At 17.6% G+C, this 26,717-nt stretch overlaps 6 protein-coding genes across 6 annotated transcripts, besides 35 other annotated features; 2 read left to right on the forward strand and 4 right to left on the reverse strand. All coding sequences in view use genetic code 6, as the record gives it.

Moving 5' to 3' along the window:
- Positions 1 to 1,854: 1,854 nt before the first annotated feature.
- On the forward strand, positions 1,855 to 4,088 carry IMG5_149730 (hypothetical protein; the record flags this gene model as incomplete). The annotated part of the gene is made up of 4 exons (XM_004030915.1): positions 1,855 to 2,425; positions 2,475 to 2,531; positions 2,583 to 3,127; positions 3,267 to 4,088. The coding sequence occupies 4 exons, from the start codon at positions 1,855 to 1,857 to the stop codon at positions 4,086 to 4,088; spliced, it is 1,995 nt and encodes a 664-aa protein (XP_004030963.1).
- Positions 2,030 to 2,092: a microsatellite.
- Positions 3,146 to 3,249: a microsatellite.
- Positions 3,152 to 3,219: a microsatellite.
- Positions 3,152 to 3,244: a microsatellite.
- Positions 3,820 to 3,848: a microsatellite.
- A 1,567-nt stretch (positions 4,089 to 5,655) lies between the features above and the next one.
- Positions 5,656 to 5,697: a microsatellite.
- Positions 5,698 to 6,587: 890 nt separating this feature from the next.
- Positions 6,588 to 7,554, reverse strand: IMG5_149740 (u1 small nuclear ribonucleoprotein a, putative; the record flags this gene model as incomplete). The annotated part of the gene is made up of 4 exons (XM_004030916.1): positions 6,588 to 6,646; positions 6,698 to 6,777; positions 7,017 to 7,033; positions 7,261 to 7,554. The coding sequence occupies 4 exons, from the start codon at positions 7,552 to 7,554 to the stop codon at positions 6,588 to 6,590; spliced, it is 450 nt and encodes a 149-aa protein (XP_004030964.1).
- Positions 6,987 to 7,015: a microsatellite.
- Positions 7,555 to 7,661: 107 nt separating the features above from the next.
- Positions 7,662 to 7,698: a microsatellite.
- A 177-nt stretch (positions 7,699 to 7,875) lies between these two features.
- Positions 7,876 to 7,960: a microsatellite.
- Positions 7,961 to 8,665: 705 nt separating this feature from the next.
- Positions 8,666 to 8,723: a microsatellite.
- Positions 8,724 to 9,221: 498 nt separating this feature from the next.
- Positions 9,222 to 9,289: a microsatellite.
- Positions 9,225 to 9,272: a microsatellite.
- Positions 9,235 to 9,285: a microsatellite.
- Positions 9,279 to 9,341: a microsatellite.
- Positions 9,287 to 9,340: a microsatellite.
- Positions 9,287 to 9,384: a microsatellite.
- Positions 9,385 to 10,061: 677 nt separating this feature from the next.
- Positions 10,062 to 10,110: a microsatellite.
- Positions 10,111 to 10,268: 158 nt separating this feature from the next.
- Positions 10,269 to 10,350: a microsatellite.
- Positions 10,351 to 11,123: 773 nt separating this feature from the next.
- Positions 11,124 to 11,181: a microsatellite.
- Positions 11,182 to 12,312: 1,131 nt separating this feature from the next.
- Positions 12,313 to 12,348: a microsatellite.
- Positions 12,349 to 12,422: 74 nt separating this feature from the next.
- Positions 12,423 to 12,496: a microsatellite.
- Positions 12,489 to 12,527: a microsatellite.
- Positions 12,528 to 12,564: 37 nt separating this feature from the next.
- Positions 12,565 to 14,275, reverse strand: IMG5_149746 (hypothetical protein; the record flags this gene model as incomplete). The annotated part of the gene is made up of 7 exons (XM_004030917.1): positions 12,565 to 12,774; positions 12,822 to 12,953; positions 12,997 to 13,042; positions 13,095 to 13,512; positions 13,610 to 13,924; positions 14,022 to 14,103; positions 14,219 to 14,275. The coding sequence occupies 7 exons, from the start codon at positions 14,273 to 14,275 to the stop codon at positions 12,565 to 12,567; spliced, it is 1,260 nt and encodes a 419-aa protein (XP_004030965.1).
- Positions 12,692 to 12,728: a microsatellite.
- Positions 13,805 to 13,837: a microsatellite.
- Positions 14,154 to 14,215: a microsatellite.
- Positions 14,276 to 14,438: 163 nt separating the features above from the next.
- Positions 14,439 to 14,517: a microsatellite.
- Positions 14,518 to 14,605: 88 nt separating this feature from the next.
- Positions 14,606 to 14,668: a microsatellite.
- Positions 14,630 to 14,817: a microsatellite.
- A 33-nt stretch (positions 14,818 to 14,850) lies between these two features.
- Positions 14,851 to 18,737, reverse strand: IMG5_149753 (hypothetical protein; the record flags this gene model as incomplete). The annotated part of the gene is made up of 3 exons (XM_004030918.1): positions 14,851 to 16,022; positions 16,104 to 16,789; positions 16,921 to 18,737. 3 exons carry the CDS (start codon positions 18,735 to 18,737, stop codon positions 14,851 to 14,853), a joined length of 3,675 nt encoding a protein of 1,224 aa, XP_004030966.1.
- Positions 16,800 to 16,849: a microsatellite.
- Positions 16,800 to 16,855: a microsatellite.
- Positions 16,846 to 16,917: a microsatellite.
- Positions 16,851 to 16,911: a microsatellite.
- A 782-nt stretch (positions 18,738 to 19,519) lies between the features above and the next one.
- IMG5_149780 (hypothetical protein) lies at positions 19,520 to 19,980 on the forward strand (the record flags this gene model as incomplete). Its single annotated transcript, XM_004030919.1, has 1 exon — positions 19,520 to 19,980. A coding segment is annotated over one exon (303 nt), but the record flags the coding sequence as incomplete, so codon positions are not given.
- Positions 19,981 to 20,300: 320 nt separating this feature from the next.
- Positions 20,301 to 24,410, reverse strand: IMG5_149750 (hypothetical protein; the record flags this gene model as incomplete). Its single annotated transcript, XM_004030920.1, has 5 exons — positions 20,301 to 20,355; positions 20,548 to 21,053; positions 21,113 to 21,312; positions 21,359 to 21,396; positions 22,141 to 24,410. 5 exons carry the CDS (start codon positions 24,408 to 24,410, stop codon positions 20,301 to 20,303), a joined length of 3,069 nt encoding a protein of 1,022 aa, XP_004030968.1.
- A 1,827-nt stretch (positions 24,411 to 26,237) lies between these two features.
- Positions 26,238 to 26,286: a microsatellite.
- Positions 26,287 to 26,572: 286 nt separating this feature from the next.
- Positions 26,573 to 26,611: a microsatellite.
- A 64-nt stretch (positions 26,612 to 26,675) lies between these two features.
- Positions 26,676 to 26,713: a microsatellite.
- The last annotated feature ends 4 nt before the right edge of the window (positions 26,714 to 26,717 follow it).

Here is a 26,717-nt window from a genome sequence, read left to right on the forward strand (position 1 = left end):
AATAACTAGCAATAAATTTAAAAATTTCAGATTTTATAATATTTTAAGAATTATGCAAAGTAATTATTATTTCTACATATTTTATAATTTATATTCAAGTACGTTGTTCCTTATATGATTGGATGGTAAGCATTAGCATCTTATGACTATGCGGAAAAAGACTCTATAGATGATAGAGTATGAAAATTTTGAATTTGTATGTATTAAAATAATTTATTACAATAATATTTTTATTAAAAGTAAAAATAAATATTTTTATTTTTTTAAAAAAAAATATATAAATAGATAAAACAAAAATTTTAATATTAATAATATAATTTATATATAAAATAAAATCATTAAAATATCGTCTAATTATTTGAAATATCACATGCATTAAAAGATATATTTGAACTTATATCATTTATTTAATTAACTATATAATTAAATTTTTGATTGTTTTATTTTTGTTTTAATTAATTACTAAAATATCCTTTTTATATTAAAAAATATTATATATATAAATATTTTATATTTTTTATAATTATATACCTTTTAAATCTTCGCTCATATTACTAGAAATAGATAAATCATGAATAATTTAATTTTTCAATAGGTTATTAAATTTATTAGTTTTGAAATAACTAATATTTAAATTAGTACTATTACTATTATTTAAAATTCTGGAAAGTTCTTTTTCTTTATAAGTTTATTCACAAAGAACTTTTTAAGGTGGACATAATTAAATCATAATAGGAGATTTTAATAGATTAGTAGCTAAATCAAGAAAATTAGTTTTTTGTTTTCTTATAAATTTAAATTGCTTATATTTTGGTTAGTTCTTTCAGTTTGTATTTATGTTTTTATATTATTATTATTATTTTAATAATCACCCTAAGAACATATAGGATATTATTTTTATATTTCTTTTTGTTTTTATGGCGAATTATTTGTAGATTATTTTTATTGTGAACATTTCGAATAACTTTTATCTTTCATTACTTAGTTTTTTATTTTAGAAGGTATATTTTATAAATACTTAGGAATTGGTGGAGATTTCGATTTATTTTTGATTGAGTTTTGTTTGTTTTAAATATTTTTTTAACAAGGTTATATTTATTAAAAATTACTACTTTAATAAGTAGATTGTGATTTGATTTTTAGCTTGTTTTGGTTTTGATTTAGTTTGATTTCAGATGCAGTTTTTTATAATTAATGTTATGTTATATTTAAATTGTTTTCAACATCATTAATTCTTGGTTTTTTATATTAAATTAATTATTTTTAAGATTTTTATATATTATTATTTTGATTGCTATTATTAATAATATTTTCTTTCTTTTTTTTAATATTTATTTAAATATAATTTTTTTTTTTATATATATAACAAAATATACGTTGCTTTCTTATTTCATATTATTTTTTGTTAATTATAATAATTGCATTTTTAATTATTCAAGTTCTTATTATAAATTTTATTGAGTATTTTTTTCAATATTTTCTTTTCATATTTTATTTATATATTTTTATTTTGTTGAATTGTTTTACTTGCTTATTTTTTTATATAATGAAATGATATTTAATTTTTATTTTGACTTTATATTTAATCTATTCCTATTATTACTAAATATTTCATCAACTTTTTTATATTATATCCTTAATATTATTCTAAAAATCGTTTTATAAATTAATTTCTATAACATTCCATTTTTATTTTTTTATTATTGTTATTTTTTTAATTTTAAAATTTTTATAATTTAAATTGTTTTGTAATATATAAAAAAATAATTTAAAAGCATATGATTTATTTAAATGAATCTAAATAAATTAATTTTCTATGATTTAAACAAATTATAATTAAAATGAAAATTGTTAATGAATTTTGAAATAATATAGATATTTTTTAAATATTTGATAGAAAATAAATTAATATTATATTGTTTATTATAACTTTTAAATAATGGAAATGCATTATTTTAAAGATTATTTTTTAAATATATTTTAAATATTTTAAAAATCAAAAAAAAAAAATTAAATTAGAATAAATACTTATATATATATATATATATATATATATATATATATATATATATATATATATATATATATATATTATTAAATATCAAATAATACTAAATTAACTATAATATAATTAAATTCAAAAAAAAAAAACATTTTTATTAGTCTAAATTTATTAAAAATAAAATTGTTTAAATATTAAAATTAATAATAATAAAAATGTACAATAAAATCATAAAAAGATTTTCAACTATATAAAGCAAGGCATAAATTAGAGTTAGATTTTCTGCTTAATCTACAGATAACTTTCTTTTAACTGATTATCGTACTGCTTTATATAATTATTTGTTTGCTAATAAAAACCAAGGTTAATTTATTCTTAGAATATAAGATATTGAAAGTGTAAAAAAATAAAAATCGCTTTAAAGTATATAAACTTAACAATATTTAAAATTAGAGTAAAAAAAATAGCTTAGAATAAATTAAATATATAATTGATAATTTAAATTTTTACGGTTTAAAATACAATGAAGGTATAATATATATAAATTTAGCAAAATAATTACAATTAATATAATTAAAAGGACCATAAATTGAAAATATAGATAAGTATTAAGAACATGGACCTTTAGGACCTTATTTATAAAGTCAAAGGACAAGTATATATTAAAAATATATAAAAGAAATGCTTTAAAATGGAGATTGCTATTGTTGTTTTTGTAGTTCAGAAAGACTATAAAAAATTGAAAATTAATAAGTATAAAATAAATAGGCAATAAAATATGATAAACATTGTAGAAATTTAACAGATTCATAAATATAGCAAAAAATATAAAATAAGGAAAAATTTTAAATAAGAATAAAAGTTCCATTAGGAGAAACAACTTTTACAGATTTAATTTAAGGAAAAATTTAAATAAATAACTAATAGTTAAATGATCAAATATTAATATATTCAAATGGATATCCAACAAGTGTTTTCACAAATATAATAGACGACTATACAATGAAAATATCACATGTAATTAGAGGAGATGAATTCATTAATTTTACTCCCCATTATTTTTTTATTTATGATTCTTTAAACTTTAAAGTTCCACAATTTGCCCATATTCCTTAAATATAAATAGTAAATAAAAAATAGAAATTCATATTTTGTTTAAATAAAAAAATTTCATATTTTTTTTTTTTTTAAATAAAATAAAAATCATATTTTTTTTTAAATAACAAAAATTTCATATTTTTTGTTAACTTTTTTTTAAAAAAAGAACGAGAATGAAAAATTATCTAATAACCAAAAATTTTATAGTCTTAATTATTTTAGAGAAAATGGTTATTTACCAGAAGCTGTGAATAACTTTGTAGCTTTTCTAGGTTGGCATCCTAAATATTTACTAGATGAATAAATGCTAAAAGATAAATTTAGTAAAAAAGAGGAAGTCTTATTTATGGATGAATTAATTTCTTTGGTAAATATTTATAATATATATTTTTTTACCTTTAAAAATTTATAGTTCAAATTAGATTAAATATAATAAAATTATACATAACTTTAATAAAAAAAATTATTGTATTTGAATAAATAACATATTAAAAGTAAATATGAAAATATTAGTACCGAAATAGAAGTTTTAGAAGAATTTAAAGAAAAACTTTGTTAATATATGGATATAGATAGGAACGAATTTAATAAGTTAAGTGAATAAAATCAGTTATAAATTTGTAATGTAATTAAAGATTTTTTATTTACTTACTAAGATTTTAAAAAATTCATTTATTTTTTTCAATAACCTACATAATTTTAAACAATTAACAAAACAGAATAAAAAAATTAAATAAAAATAATTAAAGACTTCATTTATATATTTAGTGCTTTAAAAAAATTTAACTAAAACTAAATAAATATATCAATTAGTAAATATATTTTTGAAAATTAACCGTTGAAAAATGATGTTGTTTTCGAATTATTAAGAACTGCTGTTTCGGGCTTTAAAAAAGGACCCCCAGTAGGTGATATATTTGAAATAATTGGACAATAAAAAACTATAGATAGACTATAATATTTTCTTGATAATGTATTAAATAAATGATTTTATAATAATAATTTAAACATTTTTTGATAATAATTTACTTATTAATAATTTTGTATTTCTATTATTTTCAATAATAAAAAAAAATATAAATAATTATGATTTTTTATAATATAAGGATAATTAATCATTATATATTTATTTTATAGAAAATTTTGTTATTATTATTTTTTAATTAAATATTGCTTTTTTATGTATTTTTTAAGAATCTCTTATTTAATGTTTTTTAAATTTTTTATTATTCGTAATTATTTATTATTACTAGTTTTCTATTTTAAAATTATATTTTTAAGTATTTTTTGTTAATATATATATATATATGATTTATTTTTTATTCGAATAAAAAGATAATTTAAATATGTTATTTTAATTATCAATTATTTGATTTTATTGATATTCTATTTGAAATATAATTTTTTGTTAAACTTTTCATAAAATTATTTATTTTATATAAAACAATAAATAAATAGTTAGATAATAATATATTCTTTAATTTTTAATAAAAACAAAAAAATATCAAACATCATTCAATAATCAAACTATAAACTTTTTGGATTTTATTTTTTATTTATTAAATATCATTTTGAAAATTCTAACATTAATCAGATAACTATTTTATTTTATAATCTTTTTAATTTAATAAAATAATCTTTTTTTATTAAAGTTTTTCACTCTGATTTTTTACCGGTTATTTTTTTTCTTTACATTATTAATTATGTTAAATAAAATATTTTTAATTAATTTTAAGAAAGCAAAAATAACATCTTTTTAGTATTTTTTCACACGCATTTTAATAATGATTACTTAAATGCTTTCTTTTTAATTATTTTTGACAAAATTTACTTACATTAATTAATTATTTCTTAACAAACTTTATAATGTTCTTTAATTTAGCTAGTTTGAATTTTAGACTAACATCCTATACAATTTTAGTAGTTATCATTACAATTTAACTAATTGTCATTTAATGAACTTTGAAAATTGTCAAAACTATTATTTGAGTATTTAATAAATTAGTATTCGCAATTTTAAATATGATTAATCGCATTTTCATAATTCATTTATATTTTATCACATTTTTAATGTTTAAATAGAGGATCTGAATAAGGACATTATATTTATATTTATTATATATATAAATGAAAAATTTAATGATCTTCATATATGTTTTATTAATTGCAAGTAGGACAATAAAGTATTTAATTTTAAGATGAATTTTATTACTTTAAGCAATTTAAGCAATATGATAAATTACATATTTTACAATATCTAATATTTTTAGTTAAGCATTTACATATTTAACATATAATTTTTTATAAAGTTTAATTATCATTTACTCTTATATATTTAGAATTTATTTTTATTTATGGACTATTTTTTCCTTATATTTACTAATTTAAATTGCTTTACATTTTTTGTTTTGTTTAATAAAAAAAATTTAAAATAAAGATTTTTTTTTTTTTATATATTTATTTTTATGAATATATTTAGATATAATAATATAAAATAAACTTTCCTCCCCCCAAAAAAAAAAAAAAGAATATAACTTTTTAAGTTAAAAATAAATAAAAATTTATCATTATTTTTAAAAAATTATATATATATTTTTTTATTTGGTAAAATTAAGAACAATTATATGAATATAATTAAGCTTTCAAGCTTTTATATTTTCATTGTAAAATAAATCCTAGTTTTTATTTTTTAAAACAAAACAAAAATATATTATTTATTTATTATATATTATTTAAAATATTAAATAAATATAACTATCAAAAAAAAAATACTCAAATGGACAATTAAGAAAAAGAAAAATTTAATAAAGTTATTTCAGAGGCTTATGAAGAATTGATAGTTACAAGACCTGAAAAACCACTTGAGCATTTTATTTATTATATACTTTAAACGCTTCCAGAAGATTAAAGAAATAAAGATTCAATAGTGCGTTAATTTTACAAAGAATATAAAGATAGTTACCTAAATAATGTTAAAAGAATTATTTGATATATTTTATAATAATATATATTAAAGTTAAATTTAGAAATTTAACAATAATTTTATAATGATTAATTTTTGTTGTTGAATATAATTATTAAAAATGTTACTTTAGAAAATTTAGAAAAATACATATTACATTATTTTTCATCAAAATTAAAATAATATACCATTCATTAATAAATTAAAAATATATTATTTAAGATATACAAATTGATTAAAAATAATAATAAATATAATAAAACTTTCATTAAAAAAAAATTAATAAATATTTTTTTATAACAAAATATAAAAAAAAAAAAAGTTTTTTTTTTTTTTTAATAATTAAAAAAATTCATCTTAAAATAAAATAATTATTTTTATAGAAAAAAATAAAAAAACAAAAACTGACTTTTTTTTTTAATATTTTATCTATAATTGTATATTAAATGATTTTAAATATATAATATAAATCATAAAAAATATAATTTATTTCTATTTAAAAAAACTATTTTTCACATTTTAATATCAAGCTTTCGCATAATTTACAGTCACTATATTATCTCCGATTTTGAAAGTGGATAAAGCTTTTAAAAATATATTAATAAAACATATATATTAAAAATAAAAGAAAATACATTATAAAGCAACTCCTGCTTTAAATTCATCTTCATATTCAACAAAAGCAACTTTCTTCTAAGGGACAAGACGAACTTCCCTATATTTATATAAAAAATAGAGACATATATATATATATATACGTAAATAAATAAATACTTAAATCCTGGGAAAGGCGCAAAATATGCTTTAATAATTTCTGTATTTATATTAATAGGTAAATTTTCTAAAAATAAAGTATGATGTGGTTAAATATAATTGTTTTGCTTTCATTATAAAATATAAAAAATTAAAGCGTATATAATCTAAATATATATATATATATATATATATATATACATTTTATTAACTAATTCCTTATTATTATTATTATTTATTAGTATTTGCTTCTTTTGTTTTTTAACTTTCTTTTAATTTCTTTTTTATTTATCTTTCTTCAATAAATTATTATGGATTAAACTATTTAGGAACTCTTGGTTATGTTCCATTTTATTATAATGTTAGTAAATCACTCGTTTATTTGGCAAAATTAATTTACTTATATTTTTATATATATTATTAAATTATTATAATTAATATATACCATTTGTTTTCCATATAGCTTTCTTCCTTAACAGTTTTCTAAGGCTTTTTCGGCTGTGGGTATATCTTAGAAAGTAATAAATGCTTAACCTCTCATTTTAATATTTCTTTTGGCTTTAATTTAAATAACATCTCCGAATTCTTCAAATATTCTTTTTAATTCGGGAATTAATTCATTTATTTTTACATTCTCATTTAAATTGTTTACATATAAAGTATTATTTGGTGGGATTAACTCTTTTTCGATTTCAATTATTTACTCTTCTTCACCCTCTTATTTTTATTCTTCGATCATTTCTTTTTTAAATTTATATATATCTTTTATTATATTTAGTTTTTTAAAAATATAATAATAAATTTATAAATATTTTTTTCTATTTAGGACTAAAATATAATAAAAATTATATAATTATTTTATATATAATTTTATTATATATAAAAAAACAAAAAATTAATATAATTATTATGTATATGTATATACATATTCATTATTTAATAAAAAAAACATTTTAAATTAATAATTAATACCACAAAATAAAAAAAAAAAACTAATAATAATCCTTGTTTTTTGTTTAACAAAAAAAAAAAATGAATAATAAAAGTAACTAATAATTAAAAGAATAAGAAAATGAATAAAAATAAGAATGTCAATAAGGTTAAGAATACCAATAAGTAGAAGAATATCAATAAGAATAATAATAAGAGAATATAAATGATACTTTTGAGGATTCACATCATTTAGTTTAAAAATAAAATGAAGTTTATTAAAATTAGTAAAATTAAAAAATTATTATAAGGTTTTACTTACTTTTAAAATAAAATAAAATAGATCAGAATAAATTAAAAAAATTTAATTCTAAAATGAAAAATTAAGAAATTAAATAAAGAACATAGGCTTATAAATAGAATAATAATATTATAAAACTTCAAATATACAGAAGCCTTAATAAAAATAAATAAATAATAATTAAAATTAATCTGAAAAAATTATAGAAATTTAATAGTTTATATTATAAAAAGACAAAAATTTGTAAAAAATAAAACATTAAATTTAAAAAATAACTAAGTCTTAAGAATATATAGATTACAAACAAAGGTACTATTTATAATATTTTTTATATTAATATAATTAATATAGAGTTTAATAAATAAATAACTAAATAAAAGAATAAAATATAAATCTAGAATAATAATAAAAAAAACTAACTTTATTTTAAAAACAATAATAATAATATTAAAAATAAATAGAAGTATTTGAAGATTATACATTGTAAGAAGAAAAAGTATTTTTTAGTATATATACTAGTATTTCATTAAATATATACATATATATTTCAAATAAATAGATATAATAATTAACTGAATAAGCAAAAGATTATAAAATAAAAATAAAAGAACTATAAAAGTATTTAAAAGAATAAGAAAAATTATGTATTGAAAAAAATGAAGAATATTTATTATTGAGTTAAGATTTTAGAGTAAAAGCAACCAAAATAGGTTATTATGGAAATCCTTTAGAAGAATAAAGTCAAGAATAATTATTAGATTTTTTAAAAAATCAAAAAACTAAAAAAAAAGAGAACAAAATTCAATTTACAAAATAATAATTTACATAATTATGTGAATAATATTTGAATTTAAGAAAAAAAAAGAAAAATAAGAATAATAATTAATAATAGATGAATAATAGCTATAAAGTATTTTAAAATAAGAAAATTTTGAAGCATAGGAATTATAATTTAAATTAAAAGAAAAAGAAAAGAAAAAATATAATATATCATTAATATAATGAAATGAAAAGATTAATAAATTATAAATCTGAATAAAATTTATTTTAATAAAATAAAATACTAAATGCAAATTTTAATGAATAAAATTAATCAAAAGTATAATTAAAAAAATTATAAGTAAATCATAGTATTTAAAAAAAAAGATATGATAGAACTTTAATAGGTTAAATTTATTAAAAAATTATTAAAAAAAATTAATAAAAATATATAATAAATAAAATTATAAGACTATATAAAATATATTATATATATATATATATATATATATATATATATATATATATATATATAAATTTTATATATTTTATTTATATTTTTCAATTTATTTATATATTAATAACATATTTATTTTATCTGTCTATAGAAATCAAATAAAATAATTCTTTTATTTATTTAGATGATTCTGATTTTATAAGTAATTTATAAGATTATAAAATTTAGAAGTTTTGTGTTTTTTTATAAAATAATAAAATTATTGGAATGCAAACATTTTATCAATTAAATAATGAAATAATTCCTGGTTTATAATGCTTGGGAATTTCTAAAATTTCAGATATTAAAAAATTATAAGTCGAAACTTTAGAAATATTAGATAATGATTATATAAAATACATAACAGGATTTTATACAGATGGTGTTGATTCTTTAAAAGTAGAAACTAATTTCGGATATTTTTTATCGGTTGGATAAAATGATAGCTAAAAAGCAAACTCTTTTAAATTAGAAATTAAGAAAAATAATAAACTTTTAAGTATTTTCGGAACTTTAGATTTTAGATAAAGTTATTATATATTTTATTTTTTTAATAATAGCTTTTTTTTTTTATAATAGTTTCTTAAAGTCAAGATGATTTATTTTTATATTCAATTGGAATTTAAGAAAAATAAATTTTTGACTAAATAAAAAATACTAATTTAATTAATTAAAGAAAAAATAAATTAAGCTTTGACTAATCTTAAAGATTATTAATGGAAGAAAAGAAAATTAGAGTAGAAAGAATTATTTCTTAAAGAAAAAATTAATACTAATATAAAAAAAATTAATATCTAAAATAAGAAAAAGAAAGTTATGAATATTTTGATACTATATAAGATAATATATAAATATAAAATGCAAAATGATAAAATAAAGTTAATGTAGTTAATTTATATTTTTAATTTTAAAAAAAATAATGAATCAATAAAATATTTTAAAATATTAACAATGATTATAAAACATCTATATATATACTATTAATATTTTATCTATATATATATATATATATATATATTTTTATGTATTTATATATAAATATATCATATTTAATATAATTATTTATATGTATCTCTCCAAGATTATACTTCTTTACATTTCTTATTAAATATTTTTTGTAATTATTCAATTTATTAAGAAATATTTTTGCTTGATCTTTACGTTAATTTTTATTCCGTTTCATATAATTACTAATCTCTTTTAACTTCTTGATAATACTAACATTTGGAACCTATTGCAAAATTATTACTTTATTTAAATACTCTACCACTAGTTTTTAATTCAATTAATTATTTTTCTTTTTCCAAAAGCAATAATTTTAATTAACTATTTTATTATTAAAGTGATTAAATTTCATTGAATAATTTTTCTTTACTTAAGCTTTTTTAAATAAATTCTTCCTATTATTAATTATTAAATGAACAACTATTCATATTCTAGTTATTTTATATTTAATTAATATCTTTTTATATTTTTAATTTTTTGTTGTATTTAAAAAAATAAAAAAAAAAAAAGCAAACTAAAAAATAAAAAAAAATATACCATTTTTATTATAATTAAAGGAAATACTATTATTATTAAAATTAAATTCTTCCGGAGATGAATATTGAATAGACTAGATAAGTGGATATTAATTCGAATTAAATTATATATCCATTTATTATTAGTCTAAGTTTTCTTTACTTCTACTTGCTTTTTTTAGTTTATCACAATCTCCATAATTCTAAATAATAATTTCACCTATTTATCTTTAGTCATTTTCATAAATACCTATTTATTTATTTAACTCTTCGACTTTTTATTTTTAAAAAAGGCTTTCTTATTTAAATTATTTAATTTAATTTTATAAATCTTCATTTAAATTTTACAATTATTAATTTTCTTCAAATAGATGTTTAAATTAAATTTCTTTCTAATCTATAATTTCCTCATTAGATTTTTAATAATAAGAAAAAGCCTATTATAGTTCTTCTTTTTCATTCAAAATTTATTAGTTTTCAGTAAAAAACCTTTAATTTTCATTAAAAAGAACTTCGTTTTCTTAACAAACTTTTATTTAAATTTACTATAATTCACCTATTTATTACTCAAATTATGTGCTTTATTCTTAAAATTTTTAATGCATTTATTATAACTCATTTTCATATTATTCTTGTATTTTTTAGATTGTTTCTTCCTTTTTATTTAACATTTATTTAGTTTTATTTAATTAGTCGGTAATAATATCAATATTATTTTGATTTTATTTAAATAAGACTTCATTTTTTTAAGAAGAATTAGAAAAATGTTTACTATTTTTAAGTACTTATTGCATTTATTGATCTTTTAAATCATTTTCATTCCTTAAATTTTCAATTTCTTTTTCCATTTCTTCCATTTTGTCAATTAAAACGACTTTATTATTATCACTTTCCTCTAGTTTTTATTTAAGGAAATTATTTTCGTTAATAATTTCTTCAATTTCGCAATTATTAGTCTAATTTTTTTTATTTGTTTCAAAAAAAATTTCATTCTCATTAAATTTAATCAAGTTATCCTCAAATTAATTTTTTTATTAAAATTATCCTTCTTCTATATTTAATTTATTAATGCTTTAATAATTTGATTTTAATTTTTCTATTTCCCAGATTTTTTATGAATCAATACTTATACTTCTATCCTAGTCTAAAGACTTTATTAAGTCTATTAAGTAGTCCATTTATGCCAAAAGTTTCAATTCATGTTCTCGAGCTTCAATTTCTTATTTTAATTTCATTTAATCAATGTCCGTGTGTATTATTTATTATTAAATATCATTCTTAATAGTCAAATTATTAGGAAATTTGTCTATAATTATTTATTTTTTTTAAGTTAATTTTTCAGAAATAATCTCACTTTAAGATTGTTTAGGAGTTTGAAATAATTTGCGTTTTTATACTTTTGAAGTTTTGGATTAAGAATTATTATTCATTTTTTTTTTTAACAACTAAATTTTATATTTAGAAATAATTTATTTTTTAATTTTTATTAAATATATAATATATTTATTTATATAATTATTTTATTTAAAATTTAATGGTAAATGAATTTGTAATTTACATAAGATATAAAAAGTACATAGAGTACATAGAAAAATGAAAACATAATATTAAAAATAATATATATTATAATAATAATAATAATAATAATAATAATAATAATAATAATAATAATAATTGGAATGATAATTATTGTAATCATAATAATTATACATTTACTTATCTTTTATATTTTCTATTTATGTTTCAAACATTTATTTATATATTTTAAATATCTTCTTTATTTTCATCTTTATCTTCATCTTCATCCTACCATTTAATTCTTTTTCCATTTTACCATATTCCATATTTTATAGTTCCGTCCTAGATAATATATTTTCCTTTTCCATTTTATTTTCCATTTTTCCATTCTCCATCATATATTCTTCCATCTGCCCAATAATATATACCGGTACCCTTTTAAATTACCAATTTCAAATATTAATAATATTTATTTTAGTTACATTTTTCTTATCGTTAAAATATTATCCTTCATATTTTCTTCCATCTTACCATGTATAAACACCTTTTCCATGCATATTATTATTAAGCCACTAACCTTAATATTATCTCCCATCAGCCCAAGTATATATACCCTTTTTTTTTTTATAAATATAAATATAAAATAATTAAAGTTACTTATCCATTGATTTTATTATCATACCATTCACCTTCATATTTTGATCTTTTTTTAATAATAAATATTATTATATTATTAATTTATTATATATATATACTTATCTGCCCACACATACACACCATATCCTTATTTTTTTCCATTTACATAATGACCTTCAAATTTCGAATTATCATTCCAATTTTCGATTCCAAATCCATGCTATACATTATCTTTCCAATTGCCTTCATATTTAGCTCCATTGATATGTATATAAATACCATATCCATTAGCCTTATCCATATACCATTATCCTTCAAAAATATCTCCGTCAACATGATAAAATTTTCCTTTACCATGGGCTTTATTATTTAACCATTCTCCCTCATATCTAGCTCCATCTGGCCATTCTTATTCTCCGTAACCATCTCTCATATTTCCTTTCCATTCTCCATCATAAACTGCTCCACTTTTAAAAGTATAAAGAGGCCTTCTTTCTTTTTATTAAGAATTACTATTAAGATAATCATTTTAATTGTCTTTTTATTATATTTTTTTTGTTTAAAGGTTAATTTTTTATTTTTTTAAAATATTAAATTAAAGATATATATAAATTAATAATTAATACTTTTTTACATTGTTAAACTATTACTTGTTCTTAATCAAAATATTTAGAGGCTTCTTTTTCTTATTATATTTTTTTAATTTCTAAATATTTTTTATCCTTTTTTTTATTTTATTGAGAAGAATCTATACTATTTTAATTTATTTCATTTTTTTTTTAGTTTTATTTATCATTTTTTTCATTTTAATCTATATTTTCGGTATTTTATTTATATGATTATTAATTTATTTGATTTATTATTAGTTTTTTTTAATTTTAGTTTTCTTTGATTACTACTTAGACTTCGTTATCATCATAATTTTCATATTTTTTAATATTATCTTAGTCTTTTAAAATATTTGAGATAAAATTATTTAGAAATTTATTTTATATTAAAAATAAGTTATAATTAAATATATAAAATATTATTAACATATTTTGCACTTTGTGTTTTGTTTTCTGCATAGGTTAATTTATTACTTACATTATTTTTTTATATTTTTTAAACTAATTAGTTATTGATTTCCTTATATTATTTTTATTTAAATAAAATAAATAAAAAATAATTAAAATAATTATAATATTAATTATTAAAATATAATACATTTTGAAACATATAATATTATTATAAAAATATATACTATTTGAGTTTTATTTTCAAATTCTTTATCTGATACACATCCACAATTATTTCCCATATTTAATTTTTAACTAAAAATAATTAAATTAAAAAAAAAAATACTTATTTTTTTAAAAAATATTTAAAAAAATATATAGGTGAAAAAATTATTATAAAAAATAATATATTAAATATAATAAAAACAATAATATTTCAACAAATAATATAAAAATATAAAAAACTATATATATATATATATATATATATATATATATATAAAAAAATATATTATTAATTATATATATTATATTATTTATATATTAATTAATAGATTATATAAAAAAAAAATATTAATAAATTATTAATAATAATTTAAAATTTTTAAGTTTTATTAAAAATGTTTTGACAAAAAATATAAATATATATAAATATGATAATATAAAATATAAAATTATAATAATTAAAAAATATACTAATAATAATTATAATAAAAACAATATTAATAATAATAAAATTAATAATATTAATATTAATTATAATAATAAATATTAATAATAATAAATCATAATAATAATAATAATAATAATAATTATTATTATATTAATAATATAATTATAATAAATAAATAAATAAATAAAAATATTTGTATTAATTTCATAAGTTTTTTAAAGCTTTATACAGTTGATTATGAATAATTAAATTTAGTTCCTTTCTTGTATAATTTTCATGTAACTTGAGTACATTCTAGATATTTATAATAGATTCTCTTCTATCGTCTTCTATAACTGACTTAAATGAAAAATTTTCTAAATATTCATAAACATAATCAGCATCTCTCATTTCTGGTATTCCTTCGAAAATAGTTTTAATTTTTATTTTATTTATAATTGAAGTAGGGATAGTAGAAGTAGCTCTTTATAGTAAAAGATCTTTTTTTTACTAAAACTATTTTTTATCTAAATTAAAAGAAGAAGCTTAATATTGATTACTTTTTCTTTTTAACAAATTAACACCTAAAATATGTTATTCAGGATCAATATCAATTTAATTTATTTAATTAAGTAAAATATTTTATTTTGTTTATTTAAAAATCTCTCCAATTGTAGTATAAATAGTATTTTATTAATACATTTTTGCTAAAGTTTAAAAAACATATATAAAACTTTCATTATTTTATTTTTATTATTTCGATTCTTTCATAGTAGGTTATTTACTGCTTTTTAAATACCAATAATAGACTTTTATTTCATCCCAAATAATCTTTTTACTAAGTATAAAAAGCCCTAAAAACAACCATTATAGTAATAATTTGGTATCTATTTAATCGTTTAGCCAAAATTTAAATAACTAAAAGCAATTTTTTATATATGCAAAAGGTAATAAACAGAAATTGAAAATAATAAAAAATAGTATACTGTTAAATAATATAGGAAAATATCCCAACCAATAATAAAACTAACAAACCTTACCTAATTATTTTTATTGTAAAAACATTTTTAATATTAAATAAGGAATTAATGTAAATTAAAGAAATACTGGCATTATTATCAAAAATCCGTACTTTCTTTAAAATTTGCCTTATCTTATATATTAAATAATATGTTTATAATGTAAATTTCTTCCCTATCTTTTCGCTTTTTCGAAAGTAAAAGCTAAAATAGAAGTTAATACATTAATAAATAAAATTGCCATCGCAAATAAGAAAATAAATATAAAAGTAGGACCCAATACTGGATAATTTTATTAATAACTTGAAAATGAGAATTATCCAAACATTGTTTCTATTAAATATAATAAACTTACTTCAAAACTTTTAAATAATTACTCTTCTTATTAATTGAATAAAACATGTCCTTTATTTTAAAATAAATGTTATTTTTATAAATAAAAAAATAAATTAAACCAACCTATAAATGTAAATAAAGCTAAAATAAGAGAAAATATAATTAAGAATTTAAAACATTCAATAAAAATAAAAATTAAGGCTTATAAAAGTGGACCAAAAAGTTTAGTAGCAGTAAAACAATTAATAGCTTTTAAAAAAATAAGATTAAGTAGAATATAATGTAATATTTTAAATTAAGATTAAATCTCATTAGTATTGTTTTCATCTAAATAAATAATAAAGAATATATAATATAAACTGAAAATAGAAATTATAATATCTAATATATGACCTGCATTTAATTTTACATTTTTTTCATATTCTTTTAAGTATATTATTTTTACTATTGAATGTAAAGGTAAATTTATTCCAAAAAATAAAGGAATAACTATCATAGATATAAGATTATGCTTTATTTTATCAATTATTTATTTCGAATTTACAACAAATATTTCGTCTTTTTCATCATATTCAAAAGCATCAAATATGTAATAGAAAAGAATAATATAAAAAATTATAAAAATTAGAATTGAAAATTAATCTAAATAATGTCTAAGTTTTATTTATTTTACCCAAACATCTTATTATAAAACAAAAGATTCGTCCCTATATTTCTAATTAAATGGATAAAAGTAATTCTATTTTTTTCTTAAAGATTTGTTAAATTAATCTTTAAACAAATTTTAACTAATAGAAGAAAAGCTAAGACTAAATTATTATAAAAAAATATATTAAATGAAAAAAATATAATATAAATAAAAATATATAAATATATATTTAATTTATATATTTATAATTATATATACATAATTTTATATATATATTTATATTTTTATTACATATTATTAGTTATTAAATTGTTTCCATTCCATAAAATATCAATTACATCCTATACTTTATTATCTGCAATAATGTCCATAAGTGAATTTTAATAAATTATATGTAAAAGTTTCCTACCTTAAAGATCCCAATCAATCAATAATTCATACATTTAATCTTCATCAATAGCAGTTTTGATGAGTTTTTAAGCAAAATTCATATATAATCTCTTTGCTTTAAAAAGCATATTCTTTTAATAATACACATTATTTATAGTAATATCTAATAATTCAATAATTAAAACAACAACCTTTAGTGGATTGTTAAATGAAAATAAAAAATTATTATCATTTATTTCAGAATCAAGCCTTTCGTACAAAGTCTCTGCCATTAATTAAATTAGATCTTTCGATGACCAAAGTTCAATTTTAGCCAAGAAAAAAATCAGGCTTTCGAAATTTCTTCCTTTAGATTTCCTCACAGATTTTACTAGTGCTTTTTAATACTAAGCTTCTTCTAGCCATCCCCAGACTTTATTTCTTGCCTTATTTTAATAAAAATACAGGAACTAGAAATTATAATTATTAATACATATTTAAACCATTTCTTTATCTAATTCTTATTTCTATATAAGCATTTTCATGAATAGTTTCATACACAAAGAATTTAATTAATATTAAATGAAATGTTATAAAATAAGTTTATTCTAAAATGCATCTTCAGTTTTAGAGATTACAAACTAAATCATTTTAGCTGAAAAACAATAAACAGTATAATAATAAGTTAGAAATAAAGAATTTATACAAATTTCATTTATATTTTCATTATTTATTGGAATTTATTTTTATTTTATAAAATCCTTTATTCCTTCTCCTTACGCAGCGTATATTCTAGTTTTATTTTTTAATAAAAAATTCACAATGGATTCATTTTCATAATTTAAAGCTAGTAATAATACATCTTATCGTACATTTAATTTCTTTTATTAGACATCATCCTCATAAAGCTTTAGTATTTCTTCAAATTCATCTATGCATTAGAAAAAAAGACTCGCATGGAAAATTCTTTGAAAATTTTTTTAAAAAACACTCCTCAATTCATATTCTTTTTGGAAATATTTTTCTCTTCCTTTCAAATTTTAAATAAAATCGATTTCATCGCCTTTATACTCTTCACAGGTTCCAAAAGGCTTAAATTGTTAGTAATTTTATATATTCTCGTCATTTAAAGATAATTTAAAATATTAAAATAATTCATCAACTTTTTCTGAAAATTTTAAAGTTAATAAATTTAAAAAAAAGACGGTTATTCCTAATTCAAAAACTTCGATTTAATTTAAATTATTTTTATCATTTCTAACATATTCTAGTATTTTAACAACTCCATTAAATATTTTTTATTAATATTTTTTTTTCTACAATACCAAAGACTCTTCCGAATCTTAGGAAATACTCTTTTAAAAGTCCAATTATAATTAATTTATTGAATCTTAACTTTATTTAATAGTACAATTATATAAAGAATCTTATTATTATGCAGTATTTTGTTCTTAATTTTAAAATTATTAAAATTTTGATTTCTATAATTTCGAATTAATTTTTAATGAAGGCCTTTTTGGAGGTAAATTTTTGAGATTAATTTATTATTAAACTAATTATTGCGGTATTATATTTACAATATTATTTTAATTTATTTGATTTTATATAGTGATCTCGTTTAATTAATTATTTTATTATTATTAATATGAATCAATAATAAAGGCATTTTTAAATTCTTGCAATGAGTTTCGGTTTGAAGGGGATATTTAATTTGCAATTACAAACCTTACTGATGTCATTTTATATAGGATTTTTATTTCTTTTTGTTATTTTTTTTTTAATTAATTTCTATTTTTTTCTATGTTTTGCTTTGATAATTTAAATCTTTATTCTTTTTTTTATTTATTTAATTGGTCTAATTTTATTAATAATTAGTATCTAATATTTTATTTTTTATTAATTATATTGTATTTATTTATTTTTTTAAAAATAAAGAAAAGAATATTTTATAATATTATTTAATTTGAATAAACGGAAAGCCTATAATCTTTTTATTTATATTTTAGTTGATAGAATGTATTTTTTTTTTAACAAATTAGAAATAAAATATGAAAATATTTGTTCGTTTAAGACCAAAAATATTTTTTTTTTTAAATTTAAATTTAAATGTTTTATAATAAATTGATAATTTATAAAATAATAAAAACGATATTTTTTTTTTTTAAAATAATAATATTTTAATAATAAAGTAGTTAACATATCAATACAAATTTTTTAAAATATAAAATATTAAAAAAAATTTTTAAAATAAAGTTTATAACCAAAATAAAAAAAATATTAAATTTTGTTTAATTAAATCATTAATTAATTTATATTTTAAAAAAAATAAAAAATTAAAATAATAATCTTAAAACAAAATAAATAAATCAAAATATATTTTTTTTCTTTTTTATAATATAATATATAAATAAAAAATAAACAAAATACAAAATAATAAAATATACGGAACTATATTTAGGATATAATTTTGTACAAAGAGTTCAATCAAAACTATAGAATTTAAAACTTTTATATTAATATATAGAAATACATATTATATAAAGAGAAAAAGAAAGTCCTGAATACTAAAGATAAACCCAAAAAAAGAGTGTTTTAAATTAAATTTAATGGAAATTTTCTATCTGAAATTATATTCATATTCGAATTTTTAGAAAATGAGTGTAATTTAAGAAATGTATTCTTAGAAGCTTTGAGTTTGTTATTTTGGAGAAAATATTATCGGAACAATTTTAAATTAATATATACTTTTTAAATTAAGGAAAATAATGAATTTGCTAGACTTTATTATGTAGAAAATTGTTCTAAATCTTAAACTCTTTACTGAAAATTCAGGGTTTCAGGAAAGGATTCAGACATAAGTAATATGTATATTTTGAAGAAAATTATTAATTTACATATACTGATACTATTATTACTTCTAAAATTAGAAATATATATATTATTTGTTCTACAAAATCTTTATTAAAATAAAGGCTTGCTTTATGGAGGGAAAAAACAATTCAATAAATAGCTGCTTTTAAATAATATTATAAAAATATAACTTCTCATAATGCTTATTTAAGATATACTGATTAGTTAAAACGAATTCTCAAAATAATGATTTAAATAATTATGAAAATTTATTGAAGATATTGCTGAAAAGTTTAATTATAAGACTAGTATAAGAAGTTTTTATTAGAGAAAAAAATTATTTACTTAAATTAATATGGGAAAAAAAAAAAAAACATATTTAAAATACATTTTTTTTGTAAATAATATATTTTAAAAATAAAAATTTATAATTATAATATTAAATTTTCGTTTCAGAAATAATCATCTTAAAATTACTAATAACCGCCTTTAGTTTATTATTATTTACTATTTTATATATGAGGGGGCTAATCATTAATTTTGAGGTCATTTTAGCTTTACAAATTAAACTAAAATTCATCATTATTACAACTGTTTGAATTATTCACACATTCAATAACATTACTATTATCATTTTTATATTTCTAGTCTTTATTTAAATTAATCGCAGTATCGAGTTTTTATGAGTTTTATTATTACTTTTATTATTTCAGTTCTAATTCTCTCCATCTAATATTAGCTTATAAACCCTTTTTCATAGCCTTATATCTTCTCCAGAATAAATAAGTGGTCATACAGAAGAAAATAATAACAAGAATACAGGCAAATATAAATGCGTAAACTGAAGCTTCAGTCTTATATGAAACATTAGGTTCTGCAATTTCGATGTTTTCGTAAAATATTGATATCGGATCATTTTCGAAATTCTATATTTTAGCAACTATACTTAAATGATATATTGTTGTATCATCATCTAGTTTAAATGAGAAATTCATTTCATCTTATTCCTTGTTTTCTAATATAAATGTTTTAAATTTATAATCCTCTCCATAGACATTTTTAGGTGATATTTTATGAACTTAATGTAAATTATCCTAAGCGTCATGCTCGTAATAATTTCTTACTTAACATTTTCCAATAGTATTTAAAATCTCTTTATCAATAGAATATATAACTTCATAATTCACTTTACTTCCTTTAGTTATCTAAATTATATATATTATTATTGTTATTATTTTATTTGAAAAAATAATATTTATTTTACTGCTTTATCGCATTTTTCACATACAATAGACTTAAAAGTAATTACCGTATTCCCTCCAAGTTCTCTTTTATAATTTATTTTTCCCTAATTACCTGCTTTTAATTTTTATTTAGAAATAGTCTTCTATGTTTTATGGAATTCAGGTTTTAATTTATACATAGATTCTTCATCTCCATTTTATATAGCAATAAAAACGGCTCCTATTTAAAAAATAAAATAAAAATAAAAAAGATTATATTAAATAACCTTTTTTAACTTTAAATGTATCTAAATAAGTATTTCCACTATTCAAATCAAAAAATTCATCATATTCCCCTTCTAAAAATTATTCATAATTTTAAGAAACCCCAATTTTACTATCTCCTTAACAATGAGTAAATAATAAAGCCAAATACCCTTTCTAAGGTACAATAACTTCATAATAGTTAAAAGAAAGTGGTTATAAAATATGATCGACTTAAAAATTTAAAGGAATAAGTAAAATATCTCTCGCATTAATACTTAAGCTTAAATTAAGGTATTTATTTTATGTATTTTTAATAACAATTTCATAAGTTCCATTTCTTTCCGGTAATTAATAAGAAACTGAATAATCGTGTAAAGCCAAAGTTTATAAATAAACCGAATCTTAACTAATTTCTTTATAATCTCTCCTATCTTTCATCAAATCATGTACACAGGTAATATTTAAAGTGGCTAAATCATATCCTTTAGTATGTGAAAATATATTAAATCTAGCCGGCGCCTCATATTCGAAATGATAATAAATGAACACTGCTTAACTTTTAGGAGCAATTTATTAAATAAGCATTTATCCATCTGAAATATACCTAAGTTTACTTCCCGCATTATAAATAATGGAAAATGAAGCATTCTGATTTTCTTTTTTTTATTTATTTACAACCGCAATGTAAATTTCGGCTTAATGGAGATGTTCTTAAATATTAGCTTGGGAACCTTTCTTTTTATTTTTTTTATTTTTTTCTTCATTCATTTATATTCTTGGGGCTATTCCTACATGAATTTACCCATTCTCACTAGAAAAAGGTCCATATTTAAATTCCTTCAAATCAAAAGTATATTCATATGAGTAATACACTTCTACACTTCCATTAAAGCTCTAAACACTCAAATCAGTCACCTCATCCTAATCAACTGATATTCTATATAAATTAAGTGTATTTACTTCTACGAAATCCCTAATTTATCTACTTTCTTGCAACCAAGTGAAGTCTTATTAAAATATAACACTTATAAAGGCATGAGTTTCTCCTTCATGCGCTGAAACTGAAATAATATATAGACATTCTTAACAATAGAGCTCCTCATTATCCTAAGAAACATGAATATTCGAAAAAGATTCACCTGCAGTGTATTAAATAGTCTATTCATTTGTGTTTTTCAAACATTTTTCAAAACTAGTAATTTTTGAATTTTTGGCATTTTTACAAACTCTAATCCCCAAATCCGCATACCCGATTTCCCTTTATAACTTGACCGTAAAATCAGAGTCTGAGAAATGAAAATATTTAAAATACCTCTTATAATTTGAATAAACGAAAATTTCCTAAGGCAATCCATGCATTAAATCTAAAACTGGATTTTTTCCCTACATAGCAATTAAAACGAATTTTCCTGCCGAATCTGAAATACACCCAACTTCAATTATCAAAACGGGATTTTAATTAATTTTCAAGTCATATTTTGCCATTATTTTTCTCAGTTATTTATTCGATATTTCTAAATAATTAGCATAAGATACAATATCGGCTGTTTATTCATTTATAATACTATTCGGGTATCTATTAGTAATATCGTCTTTTAAAATAACTCCCAAAACCCCATCTCCTGAAAGAGGAGTCATTTCAATAATAATCGAATCATTTTCCTCCAAAATATTATTCAAAGCCAAAAAAAAGAATTTCTATTCATTTTATTCAATTGTAAATTCTGCTTATTAATTTATATGAAAATCTTAATACAAAGAACTCACAACAATATTAAAATGATCATTTTTTCTCTCGTCCTTTATTTTTTAAACAATTTCTTCCCCATCATTAGGTAATCCAGTATAATAACTAACACTTATCAAAAGAATGCAATCCGGCCAACAAAACTCAAATGCTTCTCCTGAAAAACTAATAGAGTGTGAATTATGAATACCGGAATTAAAATGATATTTATCATCCGATTAAATTGGGAAAGGCCATTCCATAACATTATTCGAATTTTCGTTATCCCACAAAAGCACATTAAAAGAAGAATGTCCATAAATACTAGAAAGATAAATTGATAAAGAATGTTCTTTATTATTAGGGATATAATAGAAATTCATATATTCTAAAACATTATTAAAATCTCCTCTATGAGAGACTCCTTCAGTTAATTCAATTGCATATTCTTAAGCCCAAACAGTTAGTGTATAATTTATTTCTTGATCAACATTACTACTTATACTTAAATAAATATCACAATCTTGTATTTTTTATTTACAGATTTTCTCTTTAACAAACTATGGATCTAAACGGAAATTCGTATAATTACTCTAAACTTTCATCTCGTATTTATCTATTTATTCAAAAGGCTCCGATCCGACTCCAAAAGTGAAGTATTTGGAATTTTTCACTCTTTAATTTTTCACATAATGAGAAACATAAACTACTTCAGTCATATTATGTATTCTTATTTAGTAATATTTCATTCCTTACTCCACTAAATAATCATTTATAGTATTTCCTAGATCTAAAGCTTTAACTACATTACTAGAAGACGCCATCAATTAAAAATTCAAGTCTAACTATTCTTTTATATTTTCATTTTGATAAGGACTTACTTTGAAAGCATGTTCAGTGGCCATTACAGCAATTTAATAACTTGCCTTTTTATCGTACTATTTATCTTTTCTAGAAATAAACAAATAACCGTTACTAGATTACCATTAGAATCCATTTTCTCCATCCGAATATGGGTAAGTACCATCATTATTGACTAAAATAATGAGTTTGTCTTTCTATCCTTTGAAATTGAATTCAATATCATCATTAGTTTCGCCTTTTTATTTATCATCGGAGTCATTTATAGGATTATAGACAAAATATTAAATAGGATTTTTCCTTGATATATGTCCTTAGAAATAAACTCCTCCAACCAAATGTATGATTTTCAGTTTATCAACTCTTTCCACTTCAGTAACTATGGAATAAATAGTATTCGCAAATCCATATACTCCTATATATATAGCGCCTGTTTTAGCATTATGTCCTTATAAAACTACAGGCTTTGTATTTAATCCTTTCATTAATTTGAATTTTTTAGATGGGCAATTTTCTTCAGAAGGTTAATCACACATTCCATTTATAGAAACGAAAGTTTACACATTTTAAGATGAATTTCTTATTTTTATATTTTTTATATTCTCGACATCTTTTATAAAAAACGCATAGAATTAATAGTCATCTTAGATTATAATATTCTCTAAAACTGTATTTTCTTCCAAAATTATATATCTACTTAAATTATTTCCATATGCCTCTATTTAATATCCACTTTCTTCAGTATCTTAATTAGGTATAATACCTATAATATACGTACATTATTTGTTTTAAGGACTACAATATGAATTAAAAGTTAAAGTTTTAACATTTTCGTAATCACTGGAAGAAATAGAGCTCATTAAATATTTATCAATATTTTAAGATGTAAAGAAGTCATTTTCACTGCATTAATTTGAACTACAGAGTCTTAAATAGACATCATTTATACCATCTTATTCATTTGATAGTTTTAAAGTAATAACATCATGTTAATTATTCATAGATCTAAACATAATATTTTAAACTTGGTTGTTCTTCTGTTTTCCTCCTATGATTTCTTTTAGTTCCAACTCCGGAACAACTCCATTTTTTTATTTTTAGACTTAAAAATAAAAATAGCCGCTTTCATTTTCATTCATAATTAAAAAATAAATGATTTGTCCATTGGTTCCTATTTTCTAAAGTGTCTCCTTTGACACAATAAGTGAATATTATTTATTTATTTAACTATCAACATCACTCTTATCATTTTCAGTTTCCAAAGTTTCCGTAAATTCACTTTTCCAGTAATGATTAGAAGACTCGTCTGATAAATTTTACCCAGAAGCAATAATAGTGAGTTTATCTTATTTACTAGAAAACCATTTAAATACGAACTTTACAAAATCATATCCCGATGTGTCTTTTTCAGAAAATTATAGTTTATAAATATTCGAAATTTATTTAGATTTAAAATCTACGTAAGAAACCGAATCTTAAATTTCACTTAATGAATAAAATATTTTTAAAAGAATAGTTATTTCCGATTTTGGGCTTCCTTTTAATAGCATATATCCTTTTTCAGGATGTTTTTCCTTAAAATTAAGTTAAGAAATAAGCACATTTTGGTTATGAATCTAATTTTCGAAATCTAAGCCATCAAAGAACAGTGCATTTATTATTTTTCCATCTTATTAATTCTTTAATTAACTATAAATTATTATTTTTCTCATTTGCATAACTGTATTTAATTTCAAATCTAGGCTAATTAATAACAAATCATTATTTTCAGGAAATTTTAAAGTTATTTAGTTATCTTAATTCAATTATGTATTTTCTAAAGTATATATTTGGAAAGAAAAAGAACATTCCTATTCTTGACAAATCGCAAAGAATTCTTCTCCTTCTGAAATTTTTTTTTATTATTAAATAATACAGGCAAATTATTAATTGTGTAAAATACAATTTTAATCTAGCAAAGTAAGTTCCGCTTATTTTCCTTTTTTTATTTCGTTGATATAAATAATTAATTATTTGCCTAATGCATATTACTTTTAATTTTTCTTTACTTTTATAGTCTATTTTTAATCCTTTTTTAAATTTATGTCTATTTATTTATTAAAGGTTAAGTATTTTTTTTATATTGAATCGAAGCTATCTTTATTTTCGTCTAGTGTTTTGGTTTAATTATTTTTATCAGTCTAAATAGGTTCAGTATTTTTACCTTTATCTGGTTATTATTAATCTTAAGAATTGTTGGTTTAATTTGATTCTTGACTTGAGGATAATAAAAACTAAATCAATAAAATTATTAGAAATGGTATAGTACCTTTTATTATTTTATTTTTCATATTTTTTTAATTTTATGTTTTATTATTTTTAAAAATAATAAAAATGCTTTGTATATTTTTATTATATTTATTTTAGTATTATTTTGAATTAATTTAAAATAAATATAATACAATATAAGAAAATATCTTTTTTTTTAAAAAAAAGATTAGGATTATTAATATTTTTAAAAATTTTGTTTATTTTATATTTTAATAGAAGAAATTATAAAATATATATATAAATTAATTTAAATTGTAAATATCAAAAGAATTATTTTTTAAAAAAATATTAAATTCTTAAGAATAACAATTTAGATAAAATTATCATTTAAATTATAAAATATAAAAAATAATAAATATATAAAATATAAATTAAATTATATTATTTAAGAAAAAAATATATAAAAATGTTATAATACTGAATATATGTAAATTGATTAAATATAAATATATATATATATATATATATATATATATATTTAT

Source organism: Ichthyophthirius multifiliis, assembly GCF_000220395.1.
Source record: "Ichthyophthirius multifiliis unplaced genomic scaffold scaff_1120509251150, whole genome shotgun sequence".
Lineage (NCBI taxonomy): Eukaryota > Ciliophora > Oligohymenophorea > Hymenostomatida > Ichthyophthirius > Ichthyophthirius multifiliis.